The sequence below is a fragment of the Acipenser ruthenus genome, chromosome 9 (assembly GCF_902713425.1).
Source record: "Acipenser ruthenus chromosome 9, fAciRut3.2 maternal haplotype, whole genome shotgun sequence".
Classification (NCBI taxonomy): domain Eukaryota; kingdom Metazoa; phylum Chordata; class Actinopteri; order Acipenseriformes; family Acipenseridae; genus Acipenser; species Acipenser ruthenus.
The window spans coordinates 49,148,527-49,163,208 of record NC_081197.1 but is presented as its reverse complement, the minus strand read 5'-3'; the positions used below and the strand labels follow the sequence as shown (position 1 = coordinate 49,163,208).

Here is a 14,682-nt window from a genome sequence, read left to right as displayed (position 1 = left end):
CTGCCTGGAGGAAGGGTGGTACGTCTTTGATGCAAGATACCCATTCTTCAATAGCAACCTGTTTATCAATTATGTTACTTTTTATTACCCAGATAAACAGTTAGTCATCAGCCATCACACTGGTCCACTGAAACTAATACATACTATCATTAATCTGTACACAGATTGGATGGTTTGCAGATTCATGGCATTTTACTGTTGTGTTGGTTCTTGACAGACGACTACAGAGGTGAAGATGTGAAAGAGGTAGCTAATCTAATTAGCAATGGTCCAATACATTTTGAATTTCTTATGGTATGACACAGAGATTATTAAATCTGAGAACGTTCTCTCGACCAGGAAAGCAGATATTCATGAAACACTAATCTTTTAAATCCAGAGTAAAGACAATCCAATGTAACATAATTGCGTGCTTTATTGATATACACATAAAGCAATTTATAATACAATAGTAAGGCATATATTTGGTGGAATTTGATATGCTGTGAAAACAAAATGTAAAATGAGTGTTAAAATTAGTAGTAGATGACAATTTTTGGGTTAAAAGAACACGTTATTTGAGTGATCAAAAATGAAATAACATGCTGCTGTGATAGTCAGTTTGACTATATGGTTTATAATTAATACTTTGTGGTTACACATATATATATGAAATGAAATTTCAAAGCATAATACGTAAACCAACAAAAAAGAAATTAAACTCTCAAACCTTTGTTTTTTAATAGAACAGACCAAACCCCCCCTTAAAATAAAAGAATGAAACAAAATACCAGTAACATAAAACACGACAGTTTGATATAGAAGAAAAAAACACAAGAAAAAAATAGCAGTATCTTAACTGTGAGAGTATAAAGGGTTAAAATGCATGCGACAGGTGTCTACCACTGAGGGCACTCATTCTCGATGCATGGTTCTTAATTCATCTGTTTGTAAATGGATTTGTTGATGACAGAAACTACATTTTTTGGGCAGGGGTCATGTCAGATTAGTTGACCGTACCATAAAACAAAACTGAGGTAGAAATTGCATGATTAGAAAATGACTGGTGTTCACTTAAAAAAGAGCTTCTGTTAGTCAGCATAAAAAGCATAAAGATAGTCCAAAATGTGAGCTCTAGTGGTTAACCCTTGAAACGCAGCTCATTGACGCAACATTCTACTCATTACACAAACTCAAAACTAGGACTGGGACAAAGATAAAAAGTTTAATGATGTTCACAATCTGCATATTCATTAGTATGTTATTATAGTCATTATTATTATTATTATTATTATTATTATTATTATTATTATTTTTAAAACCCATAAAAAAATAAGGGTACTAAAATTCCATTGTCACACTTGCAAAGAATGTTATAATTATAGTACTTCCCTTTCTACCTTTATACAAAAAAAAAAAAGGCAAATTCATGCTTGAAAATAAGTACTGACAATTGCAATGTTTAAAAGACGTTGCTTAGCAACATACCAAAAAACCATGGTAAAAATAAAAACTAAACTTTGTTAGTTTAAGTACGATTGCATTATTTAAACTTCCAAGACTCTGATAATTGCAAAGCAGCAAAAATAGAGAGAGACTTCTGGCCTGCCACTAATTCAAAAATCTTTCATTTTAATCTGGCACTTTCCTTGTGGAAGATGTTCAATTTTGAACCTGTCCCAAGCCCTAGGATAATAATGATAAAATGATGAAAAAATGACAGATGACCTGATGAACAATTTGGTTCCACTATAGGATAACTTTTCTTTGATAAGCAAGAGAAATAACACTGATAATGTATACTTTACACAATTACAGAACTGTAATGTAGCAAAACAAATGCATTGCCTTTTAATGTTTACTCTTTTCTTTTTTTGGTTTTTATAAACAATAAAATATGTATTTTATAAAGCACCCTTTAGTTTACAATCTTTCTTTATAATGGTTACAAATTATATTTTTTAAACAATCCGAAACGCGTTCCATACAAAATGGCAAGTTATTCAACTAACAAGATTTTACATGTAGTTATTTTTTTTCTTTTGTACAATTGCATAGAAGTGTAAAACCTGCCATTGTTAACAAAACAATATCAGACTTAAGAAACTACTGAAATCTACAGTTTTATTACCACTATCCTTCACAAAAATATAGATCATTTTTTTTCTTTGTAAACGTTTACAATCCGATCCTTTTTTTTGTTGTATGAACTATTATAAAAAGAAAAACCAAAAAAAAAAAACATGCTTGATATTCAGAATTCAGTGTTGCAGGAAAATGCTGTTAATCCAACCCCTAGTCGTCTGTCATTACTGTCACCAAGGATTCCATTGCTCGGCCCAAATCATCTGCCATGTGAAAGAGGCTTCCTACATTGTTTCCTATATAGAAGAGAGAACAAGAAAAAAATAATAAGTAAGTATAGGCTTATAACAGAAAACCCAAGTGCAAACCTAAGGAGGTAGTTCTCATAGTCTTTCTACTGGACCGTTATGGACACATGACGTAGCTTTGACAGGGTTTGGGACAGGAGGAGAAGCAAATATGTTGGTAAAATATCAGAATGCATTCCTGTAATTCACCAGCCTTACTGGAATCACAAGAGCCACTGCAGTGTCTTCTGGTTTTAATAAAAACACGGAGCTGCTTGAGTGAAAAGTCGGGCTAAGATGAAATGTTCTTTAATTAAAAGTTGCTTATTTGGGCTCCCGAGTGGCGCATCTGGTAAAAGGTGAGCCGCGTGATGTGCAGGACCTCCCGGGGGTGCACAGCCGCAGCCTCCTGACCCAGCTCTCCCTACAGCAGAGACAGCTACAGGAGGCCATGTTTGAAGTGATTTAGATACTTGCACCAGCATTAGCCTTTGAAATATCTCTAAGTTCTCTTTATTGAAAATATCAACACAGAGCAGACTCTCATGCTAGCAAATGTCTCTTTCTTGTGTGATCTAGTGCATCAAGCAAGCTGAAGCCACATTAAAAAAGATCCAACTACACAAGCGGATGCCATTTCAACATGCATTTCTGAAGCAATGCTACTAACAGACAGATCCCTAAAGCACTGCAAGCTACTTTTTGAAATTGTGTATAATGATGCATTTAAACAGATGGCTGTATGCAACCAACAGCACAACATGTTGCAGAGCGCATTTAAAAGGGAACTTTGAGTGAACCAGTGCAGAGTAGTAATAAAATGAAAAGGATTTCTTAAAATGGAACAGTATTGTTGCTTGACAACCTACAGTTTTTAGGAAAAATAGAAACTAGTTACCTTGGTGCTCTAACACAAGTCAACTTTGCTATTCAATGCAATTCAGTATAATATAAGCACCACTTTTTTTTTTTTTTTTTTTAAATTGGAATAATTTTTTATACAAGCATGTGTACTTTGATAATATAAGGGAGCTGATTAATGTGATAATGTGCAGTACTAGGTCCAACTGCAAGTACAAATCATTAGATGTAATTGTTTCACAGCAGGGAAGTAAAATATCACTTGTGTAAAACAGAATGGAGATGATAACATTTAACATCTTCCGCAGCAACATGACGAAAACCACTTCTAAGAATACTGCATGTATAACCAGCCTTGATAAAAAGAAAACAACCAGCAATCCAATCAGGAACTAAAACATATCTGCTTTAACATGTTCCACAGTATATACATGGTTACCAGCTGTCAGGCAACACTTTTTACAAAAATACAGATGAATACCAATTTCAGTCAGTGATGTAACAACATCTTAATGTTGTATTTATGCCGTTTACAACTCTGCAAGCTTCCTTTTCAGTCCTTAAACTAAAAATTCCTCTTTACAACCTACACCAGATTTGAAAAATATGTATTTACTTCATGTATCTGGTTTATCAAAACCAACCCAGTTACAAACAAAACAGTAAGGCCTGATAGACATTCTTACAAGTGGGTGCACTGCACATGAAAGCAAATGGCAGACAGTAAAGCGCGCACACGCATGCACGGACAGGATGCTAGACAAGACCAAGGACAGATGTGGAAAAGCAGCGGCTGTGTTAGGATGACTGTCAGTGAGCTGGGCTCTCACTAACCTCTCTCATTGGCTTTCCAGGAGCACTCCTTCCTTTCAGGGAGATAGAAAGGGAAAAGAAGACCGGGAGGGAGGGAAGAGAAAACAGGGTGAGATGGAGAGAAGACAGGGAGGTAGAGAGGGAGGGAGGGAGGGAAAGAAAGAAACAAATAAATAAATAAATAACGCAGGTAAATAAACTTTCACAAAAGAATGAGAACCAGGCATGCTCACAAGATGGGTAAATCATATTAAATGGTTTTAGGAGTTTAAAGATCAGAAAAACGCGTATGGAACTATTTTCAGTGCCAATCTGGACAAGTCTCGTCAAGGTACTGGTTTGTGGTCCGTGTTCAAATTACATGAAAGTTGTCTTATTTCTGGTCACCTGGGGTTTGTGTTGATATCATTTGTCATTGAAATCCACTGAGATTTTTGTGAGCAAGTTTGTTTCAATGAAGATTGTGTTTCAGTTTGTTTCAATGGAGATTGTGTTTCAGTTTGTTTCAATGGAGATTGTGTTTCAGTTTGTTTCAATGGAGATTTCGTTAAGATCTTTTTTTAGATCAGAAGCAGACAGGACACCCCGTAATGTGTGTTCTTTATCACTGTTTATTATAGTATCAACACTGAAATCAGTATAACAATGGACACTAGGGGGTGTGCATCAGTAATTTCTAACCCCTGAAAAAGTAAGTTTGTGAAAAAATTTGCCAACGGGATAATAAATTATATACAGAATATCGTATAGGGTGCTGTATGACACAAGCCGATATCCACGCTACAGACAGTGACTAGTGGCTCCTCTGAATTTGTGAGGATGAAAAATCAGCATTTTCACCCAGAGAAGCCAGTAAGCCCACTTGTCGCATATCACCCTGTACGATGCTCTTTATAACCCTGTGCTCTGAACACAGAGCAGGACGGGGGATGGATGAACTAAAAGTCTGGCAAAGGAACTTAAACAGTAGAGTACCTTCAGTACTTCACGCTTCATGTTGGTGCTAAATAGCTGTAAAGCATTTTTAAATTTCAATTCAAACTCCAAAGGCTTGGTGCCACATTCCAAAACCTTATATAACAAATTCAGGCAAACAGCCAAAAACAGGGAGGCTGGTACTTTTTCCTATCATTTAAGATGTGAACGATGGGCTTCAGGAGAGACAGCTTTGTAATGTTTTTTAATAATAGTTACTCTGGGTAGGCAAACTAAGTATTATGTTTGGAGAACTTAATGCACCTGACAGCCTGTGTGCATTTATGACCTTGCCTGCAAAGAACAGTCACACTTGCATAGATGCTATGCATCACAAAAAAAATGGGAATTTATTTTAGAAAGTCACACAAAATGATCTCAATAATGTGCTCTCCAGAGTACGGTACTTTATCCAAGTCACCTGAACCGAAAGAATTTCAGTGCTCAAGAGCCATGTACAATTTACTGCACTGCATGTCTGGATACAACTCTTTATTATAAAGCAGTTTACAAAACAGACAAAGGGCACTATCTTGAAGCAAGTGTAAACGTAAAGGGTTTCTGGAATAAAACACGTACGGACAAAGTATAATACATTAAACGTTAGGTTATTATCATAACCCTGGTTCCATGAAATAGAAATTTAACTAAATCCGAAAGGGTAATGGTTACATTTCGTACTTGAAAGGGAACTGTCAAAATGGAGTAATATTTCCTGCAACTTTACTTGATTAATATTTACACACCAATTTAGTTAGTGTATTTGTTTACTGCCCAGTCCACACTGTACTTGCTAGAGCAATAACTGACAGAAACGGATTGTTTTAGATTTTTAGAGCAACTTCTGAGGGGTGAAGGGATGCTACAAGTAACCATGGAAATCCATTAATGGGAATGACAAGTGCAAGACAAATTAGAAATTCAGGCAAATTTGATAAGGTCAAACGAAAAAAAAAAAAAAAAAAACAAAAAAAAACCTATAACACTTTTGAGCACCAGCACAAAAGACTATATAGTAGTCTAAAAAATAAATTCACACATAGAATACATACGCATTAGGAAATCTGCATCCAAGAAGACACAAAAGGGTACAGTCTGTGAGGGACTGAAAGAGCAATCTCCTTCAGTCCTTGGTTCACTTCCAGTTTTGAATTAGAAACCAACCACAAGCTATGGCAATCCAATGTTTTTTTTTTTTAAGCTGTATTGTTGTACAGTTTATTTCTTTTTTATAGTCTGTAAAACCGCAGCAAATTACAAGTGTGAAGTAAGCTCAGTGTTGACATTTAACAGTACATTTCCCCTGAGTGTCAGACCTTTTGACTTGCACATGTGGTTTGAATTAGTACAGCAGCTGGTTAATTCGGCTCCAACAGCTGTGGAATGCACCTCGAACTCCACACACCAGCCACAATTGCTGCAAGGTTTCACTGAGTAACACTGCAAGTTCAGATGTCCAGGAGAATTAACACATATATACAGTAAGTGCTCTTTGTCAGTTGCCTATTCAAAAACACACATCTGCCCACTTCTAAAATGCAAACTTTGTTTTCAAAAAACTCCTGTGAGAAATGAGAATCTGCTGTAAATTATTTTGAACAGTTGCATTCAAAACGACGATGCTCAAAAAAGAATATATTCAGAAACGTGAACAGCTGCTGTATCTTTATATACAATATTCAGAAACGTGAACAGCTGCTGTATCTTTTTATATACAATATTCAGAAACGTGAACAGCTGCTGTATCTTTTTATATAAAATATTCTCCCGATATATGGTTTTGTAAGCAGTATAAAACAGTGATTGAAGGAGACAGAAGCACAGTGAGTGTCAATGGGATAATTGTAGATACACCACACATAAGATGCAGTGCGTCACATCTGTAAGTGCCTACCGTTGTTTCTTTAGCTTGCATTTATTTATGACCGACATAATAATGATAATAACACTATGTAACACAATTTTTGTTCCTGGGTAGTAAGTGTTATTTCCTAATTGCTTATGCCTCAAAAGTATAGAAAATGGCTATTATTCCCCACAAACTTTGCTTTTGTGACCAGGACAGTGATATTTTGAAATTTACCTATTTCCAATGAGAAAACGGGCGAATTTGTGTCTTTTCGTTCACATAGTCAGAAAAAAACAACATATGAATCCAAATTAACATGTATTTATACTAAAGTAATACAAAAATGACTACAAAAGATTTAGAAGTGAGTAGTTTTTTGAGATTTACGATTATACTGTAAATCACTTTCACGAATCAGCCCCCAAATGTAGTCTCCCATCATGTTCTCGTTATACTGTCCTTCATTGACAGCTCATCCAGGAGCCTCAAAGTCGTGCTGCTCCATAATGGTAACAAGTACCCGTCTCTTCCCCTGGCTCACTCGGTGCACCTCAAAGAGGATTACAACAGCATCAAGACCTTGCTGGATGCCTTGAAGTATGATGAGTACGGCTGGGACCCCCGGAAGGTGCTGATGCCACCACTGCACATCAAATTGGGCCTTATGAAACAATTTGTCAGAGCTCTAGATAAGGAGTCGGCAGCCTTCAAGTACCTTCAAGACTTCTTCCCTAAGCTGTCTGAGGCAAAGGTCAAAGCCGGTGTCTTCGTCGGACCACAGATAAAGATGATCCAGGAGTGCACTGAATTCCCCAAGAAGCTCACTAGTAAGGAGAAAGCGGCTTGGAACAGCTTTGTCGCAGTGGTTCGGGGCTTCCTGGGCAATCACAAGGCCAAAAACTATGTGGAGCTGGTTGAGACTCTGGTGAAGAACTACGGCACAATGGGCTGTAGGATGTCCCTCAAAGTCCATATCCTTGATGGTCATCTTGATAAATTCAAGGAGAACATGGGAGCGTACTCGGAGGAGCAAGGCAAGCGCTTCTACCAGGATATACTGGACTTTGAACGCCGCTACCAAGGACAGTATAACGAGAACATTATTATTATTATTATTTATTTCTTAGCAGACGCCCTTATCCAGGGCGACTTACAATTGTTACAAGATATCACATTATTTTTACATATAATTACCCATTTATACAGTTGGGTTTTTACTGGAGCAATTTAGGTAAAGTACCTTGCTCAAGGGTACAGCAGCAGTGTCCCCTACCAGGGATTGAACCCACAACCCTCCAGTCAAGAGTCCAGAGCCCTAACCACTACGCCACGCTGCTGGGAGACTACATTTGGGGGCTGATTCGTGAAAGTGATTTACAGTATAATCGTAAATCTCAAAAAACTACTCACTTCTAAATCTTTTGTAGTCATTTTTGTATTACTTTAGTATAATTACATGTTAATTTTGATTCATATGTTGTTTTTTTCTGACTATGTGAACGAAAAGACACAAATTCGCCCGTTTTCTCATTGGAAATAGGTACATTTCAAAATATCACTGTCCTGGTCACAAAAGCAAAGTTTGTGGGGAATAATAGCCATTTTCTTTTGAGGCATAAGCAATTAGGAAATAACACTTACTACCCAGGAACCCAAAAAAAAAAAAAATTGTTACACGGTGTAAAGGATAATTTTGCCACTGCGAGTGTTCCCAACTGAACTGCAGAGTCATAAATCAAAAACAGAAACAAAGGATCAGCAGTATATTACAAGTAACTGAGGCTTGCAAACATATATTTAAAATTTCCATGTAGTCTGTGTGTTCAGATGATAGCATTCCCTAGTCTGGCTATTTAGCTCATGAACATACTATTAGCAGTGGAGAGCCAGCTGCTGCTTTAAAATCACCCACCTCTGGTTGTGGGGAAAGAGTTGTTGAGCTGCTCCATCACCTCCTCCAGACCTGTGCTTGTGTCCTGGGGCGGGCTCAAAAGGTCGTCATCACCTTACGGAAAGAAAAGCCGAGCATCTCAGTGATAACACAATAAAACAACTCTGCACAATGGAAACACAAAACAAACAATTTAAAATCAAATCATGTGGTTTAGAAACAAAGCATTTATTTTTATTTTTTAAATAAATTCTCCTTTGTTTTACAAAATCTACATTTTCTTTTTAAATAAAAAAAGATGATGTTATGCTCAGTATGTCTAAGTTAACACACAAGGTCTGTCTCTCACCTCAACAGAAAAAGAACACATGCCTGAACATTAAATAGGCATGTTGTTTTGCAAGAGATGTTTCTAGAATTTCCTGGGGAGCATCTGGGCAACTTTTGTGGATCCTGATTTGAGAATCACTGTACTTGAGCACCTTTTCCTGACTGACATCCTTTTCATCTCTGTGATGCACTTAGCATGGAGATAACACACCAGAAGACATGGCAGTTGAGTCTTACTGGGTTACAGTGAGACTCTCACCAATTGCTTTTTCAAAAAACACCCTTACAAATAATAATTGTACCATTTATCTTTCTGCTTTAAAAAAAAAAAAAAAAAAAAAAAAATCTATATAAAATCCTTTGTACCCACTTTTAGAGCACAGCCGATTGGGTGTTGGGTTGTTGTTTTCATTGCAGGCACCTAAAGTCTTTACCTACCATTAAACCTGTCTAGATTTCTGCGATCTATGATCATAAACTGGTATCTCGCAGATTTTGGGAGTACATTTTCATAAACAATGAGCTTACTGTTTTATCTTGAAACTTGCATTCCTTACAGTTTTATCGCTTTCCTTATTAAAAGTTATACACTAAAGCTGACTAATGGAAAACAATGTAATGAAATGAAGCATAGAAAGGTTTTAATGATTTCTGCTGGTGCAAAATTATACAGAAATGCATCTGGCAAAGTGAAATTCTCTTCTCCATCGAGGTCAGTGGGTACACCCACCTCTAATTTCAACAGGACTGTGTTCTTTTCCAAGTTCAAAGTATGGGGTGAGAAACCGTAGACAATAGTTATTAAAAACGCTATGAAAATTAGTAGGCCACCATATTTAATTTCTTTAGATCACTGAACTAAATCATACTTAATTATAGTTTTACCAGCTTCTAATTTTCTGTATTAGAGAGGTGACATAACTTGTTACCCTAATTTGCGAAAACACAATATAGCGCCTGCAAGCTTCTAGTTATTAAAAAAAAAAAAAAAAAGGTATAGCAAGATGTGTACAACCACTGCGTTTAATCGACTGAATTCAAACTTGCAGTAGGGATGAAAGAGCTGTGCAATTTCAGCAGGTTTTCTGTAATTGGGTCCTGTTTCAACCTGCTATATTCTTTAAAGTTCATCAAAACACACTTGTTTCATAAAGACAAAACCACACACACTCTTCTAACAAACACACCTTTAAGAATACACCTGGACGGTTTCTAATTGCTCAATGTATTGCAATACAAAATATATTGGGGTTTTTTTTTTATATTGAGTTTCTTAAAAATCCCCAGAATATGAGGCTGCAGTTAAAGAGCAAGTACTGGGGTACTGGAAAACATAGCGTTACACATCCCCAGGTATTGCTACAACTCTTTCAATAGTGTACCTGTAATATTTATTTTCATTGTTAACATCCTGACAACTTTTTACACTTATAACTTTCAAAGCTCTTTTCAAAATGGCTACTCTAGTGCACTGATAGTGTCAGGATTATTGACCACATTATGAAACAGGTAACGCAACAATAATGATCTATACTGTGGTACGGAACAGAGAAGCCAGAACACTTGTTATGTTTTTTTTTTTTTAATCACTTTTTCTGCAGTGATTTAGGAGGACAGATCTCAAACCCCAGTACACTAGAGCAGCCATTTTGAAAATAGCTTTGAAACATACTTTAAAGTTGTAAGTGTAAAAAGTTGCCAGGATGTTAATGAAAAGATAAAATTACAGGTACGTTATTTAAACAGTTGTAGCAACATGTGGGGACGTATAAAGCTAGATTTTTTCGGAAACCCGCTACTTACTCGAAGGGTTTCACGTTTACTCTATCTGGTCAGCTCCCTATGTAAATATAGTCATCATAAAATCAAGTGAATAGTTCATACCCATGGTTTCTGTAGTCTGGCTGCCAACCACACGGAGCAGCATTGGCTGGCTGCTGTCCGATCGCTGGGAGGAGGTAGAAGGAGAGGAGACTGTAGTACCATTGACCTTGGCATCTGCTTGGGGCTGAAACAAAATGAACAATTACTGTCACACCTTCATCACAAGTCCATTATAGATAGGCTGGATATACTGATCAGCAGAATTTGCATAAAGTACTGGCTTATTAAGATATAGGACACGTTTATTCCTTGGATAAACCTTGGATGAAGCGTTTTGCCTGCTTGTTCTACACATATTGATAGGGAATATAAAACATAAAAGGAAATGCTCACAGCCATGGCAGGCTTTATAATATATACAGGTATATAGCCCATGAGGACTGACGAGGCCTACCAAAAAGTAAACATCTGTGTGCAAAGTGCCAATTTAGAACCACTGAGGAAAAATCAACATCGTGTACCACTACTATTAAAAACTTACTTCAGTCATTTGAACTCGGACACTAAGGTATCCAACGAATACGAAAATCACTGGATTTAAATCCCACCTAACAGTGATGATCTCTTTGGTGCATTTCTTTCTCTTTTGTCTTTGAAGGATGAAACCACTAAGAAGGGATTTGTTTTAGATCTGCTGCTGCTCAGATCACCGTACAGCAGTGGACACCTCCACGAGCAGGCTGACACAGCCCGCTGAGTGACACCCGGTATAAATACCTGTTCCAGCAGCTGTCTCAATCTGTGCAGCTGGGACTCAAGCTGCTTGTTATGATCCTCCAGGATCTGCATCCTGGCCTCCAGGCGGCCCTTATGCTGGCGGAGCAGTTTGGCTTCTGCAATGAGCTCGGCATCTCGGGGGCTCTGGGGAGAGATAGGCATCATCTCAGGAGGGGAAGGCAGGGGGGAGAGCCCCTTGTGATCGTGCGCCTCTTTCAGTCGGTCATACTCGGACTGGAGATTTCTGTTGGAACAAATGAAAAGAAACATGTTAACAGAAGAACTTCTCTGTTTGGCATGCATTATTATCCAAAGATAATGTTGATTGGAATGGTAAAGAGAAAATAGGTTTATCCAACAATTATACTTCGGCAGTATACTTGTCATTTCTTTTTTAAATGGGATTTTTTTTTTTTTTTTTAAATGGCATCCTTTTATGTTTGTTGCTATTGAACCTGCTCTTCAGAAACATTTGGAAATGGGTTTGAGACCTTAATTGCCGTCTGTGTTGATAGTTTTTGAAGCTTGTTTTTCTTTTTGACGAGATTGTAAGTGCTTGCTGAGCAGTTTGGAAAGAGAAGTGATGTATTATTTAACCCACTAAGTTGAAACAACTTTCTGCACCTGCTGCCACAAGTAGATCACAAACACTTAAGAACATGCTCTAGAGCTTCAAAATGTATAAAATCAGCCATTTGAAACAATTACATTACAGCGGCCCTGAATTGTTGGTCAGCTCAGTTTTACACCAAAGTACAGTAATATAAAATCCTAACAAGGCTTTCTGATCATACAAATCGATATAGCAATTAAATGTTTAAACTTAATTTGAAATGCATTTCCATTCAGATTTCTTGACAACTGTCTTGTTCCAATCGTGCAAGTAACACACCGACAGTAATTTTCTGAATAGATCAGCCATCCTTCATTTAAAGAACCTCTGTGTGTTACACATGCTGTACATTATATAAAAGGCATCCGATATACTCAGGTAATAGTATTCTATATAGTAGTCTATATGATGCGCAATGTTAGTTATTTGATTATTATTTTATTTTGGAACTATAAAACGTATTGCTTTTACACTTGCTTATGCATACGTCCTTCCATTTATCTGTCAAGAACCGGCAAACCAGCTCTCTGTGTCTATCATTTTGTAAGATAATTCAATTTTTATTAATTATAGTGTACCTCTGTAGTGATCTTAACTGTACTTTAAAAGATTTATTATAAATGACCTAGCTTGCAATACATAGTGCGACACGGTCAAATAAATCCTATGCAACAAAATCATTTAATTTGACAACAGAGAGCAAATAATCCTCTGCAAATACTGCCTTTTATTTAGACATTCACACAGCAACATTTAGACTTGAGAACTATTCCGATATGTGATCAACTACGGATACTGGCAGTAAAACAGGAGCAATGGCCCAGTTGATTACTGATCCAGAATTTAAATAAGAAAAAAAAACAACAGTGACCAATAAAACATGAAATGCATAGAATGCAGGAGCACTTAGAGGTAAGGAGCACTTGGAGGTAAATAGACCTTGGTGTGTTTTGGGGGGTGAAGGGGCACAGTGAAGTGAATGGCAGCGAGCCTGACCTGTTTTCTTCTTCCAGGTCATTCAGGACCCTCTCGAGCTCTCCTCTCTCCTCGTTTTCCAGGGAGATGAGGATTTGGGCCGGGCTGCGAGGCTGACTCAGTGGAGACTCCTGGTTCAAACTCTGGCAGTAGTGCTGGATTAGCAAATGCTCATCATCGCTGCAAAGAATGAGAAAAGCAAATCACTGAATTCACCAATTAACCACCCCCCATAAATATATAAAGTAATATTTCTTTTCTTAAAACTTGCATGCTATTAGCTCTCCATTTTTCTTTTAGTTGCCTACCATCCACACTAAACCAAGTGTTGGCATTCATCTTTTCTTCTCCACCTGCCTGCCCAAAGCAACAACTATGGACATATGTTTTGCCTTTTTAAATCTCATCCATGTGGTGTAGCTGCACTCAGGGCATAGCATGGATTCCTTTGCCTTGTAGCCTGTTATAATACTTACGGGTGCTTAAGATATTTTACCCCCTTGTTCAAAAATGGCTTTAACAACAGCTACCTAGTTTGGAAGTAGTCTTTGTTGGCTGTTTATAAACCAATCCCTTATCTAGCTTAATAAGAAATGTAAAAGGCAAATTATTGAGTTGTTTCTGGTATCAACCCTAGCTGTGTAACAAGATCAAATACTTACATAGACAGTGTGTCTATATTACAAATAGTTTCTTCCTCTTTTTCCATCATTAGTCCTAACTAACAAAAACGATCCTTTGGATAATTTCAAACACAAACATTTTCGCGTTCCAGTTTCTTAACCCAATAAGCATAACGAAATGACAAAAAAAATCCCTAGCTCTAATTAAAACAGCGTATTAAAGCGTACCCTGCATGTGCACAGTGTGTAATTATAATCTCTCAAAACTGCTTTGTCACAATGTTTTAAACTTCACAGCACAGCCCTATTTGACTTTGCTACCTCTTTTAAATTTTCCTTTTTTTATTATAATAAAGGCATGCTTGACCTACTGGGTTAAACTTATTTCACAGCTTAGTGTTTCAACATAGTATATATTGTGTAATTTATGAAAATGTATGATTCAGGGCAATAGTTGCTTTTATTTAAGAATTTAAAGATAATTAATTGTTTTAATATATTTTACGAGGTATCTCACACTTTCTTACATCCGTGCTGTTTTTTGCAAACAATTTCAGAAGAACCTACATGCTTTCGTTGGGCGAGATGCTGTCATTGAGATAAGATCCGTTACGGTTCTCCATTTCTGCTAGCCTGTGGGGGGTGAGGGGGGGGGGGAGACAAAACGATTAATCAGAAGAATAAATTAAGACACAGTTACTCTGTGTGTGTGTGTGTGTGTGTGTGTGTGTGAGAGAGAGAGTGAGAGAAGGAATTTTAAGGACATGCATTTCTTTTCCTATATTCCACCTGATCGACTG

The 14,682-nt window shown here is 37.1% G+C and overlaps 1 protein-coding gene across 18 annotated transcripts in view; it reads right to left on the bottom strand.

The window, feature by feature from the left end:
- Window positions 1-397: 397 nt before the first annotated feature.
- The window catches only part of LOC117405667 (dystrophin-like), a 689,570-nt gene continuing 675,285 nt past the window's right edge, over window positions 398-14,682 (bottom strand). For 12 of the 18 annotated variants that reach the window (XM_034008883.3, XM_059030141.1, XM_059030142.1 and 9 more), the window contains 6 exons: window positions 14,450-14,515; window positions 13,281-13,439; window positions 11,672-11,915; window positions 10,955-11,078; window positions 8,762-8,854; window positions 398-2,360 (listed from right to left, as the gene is read on the bottom strand). In XM_034008883.3, the coding sequence (XP_033864774.3) occupies window positions 2,275-2,360; window positions 8,762-8,854; window positions 10,955-11,078; window positions 11,672-11,915; window positions 13,281-13,439; window positions 14,450-14,515 (772 nt within the window). In that variant the 3' untranslated portion in view covers window positions 398-2,274. Of the gene's footprint in view, window positions 2,361-4,046; window positions 4,079-8,761; window positions 8,855-10,954; window positions 11,079-11,671; window positions 11,916-13,280; window positions 13,440-14,449; window positions 14,516-14,682 lie in introns of all 18 variants that reach the window. The other 6 variants (XM_059030144.1, XM_059030150.1, XM_034008886.3 and 3 more) reach the window with 2 other exon arrangements.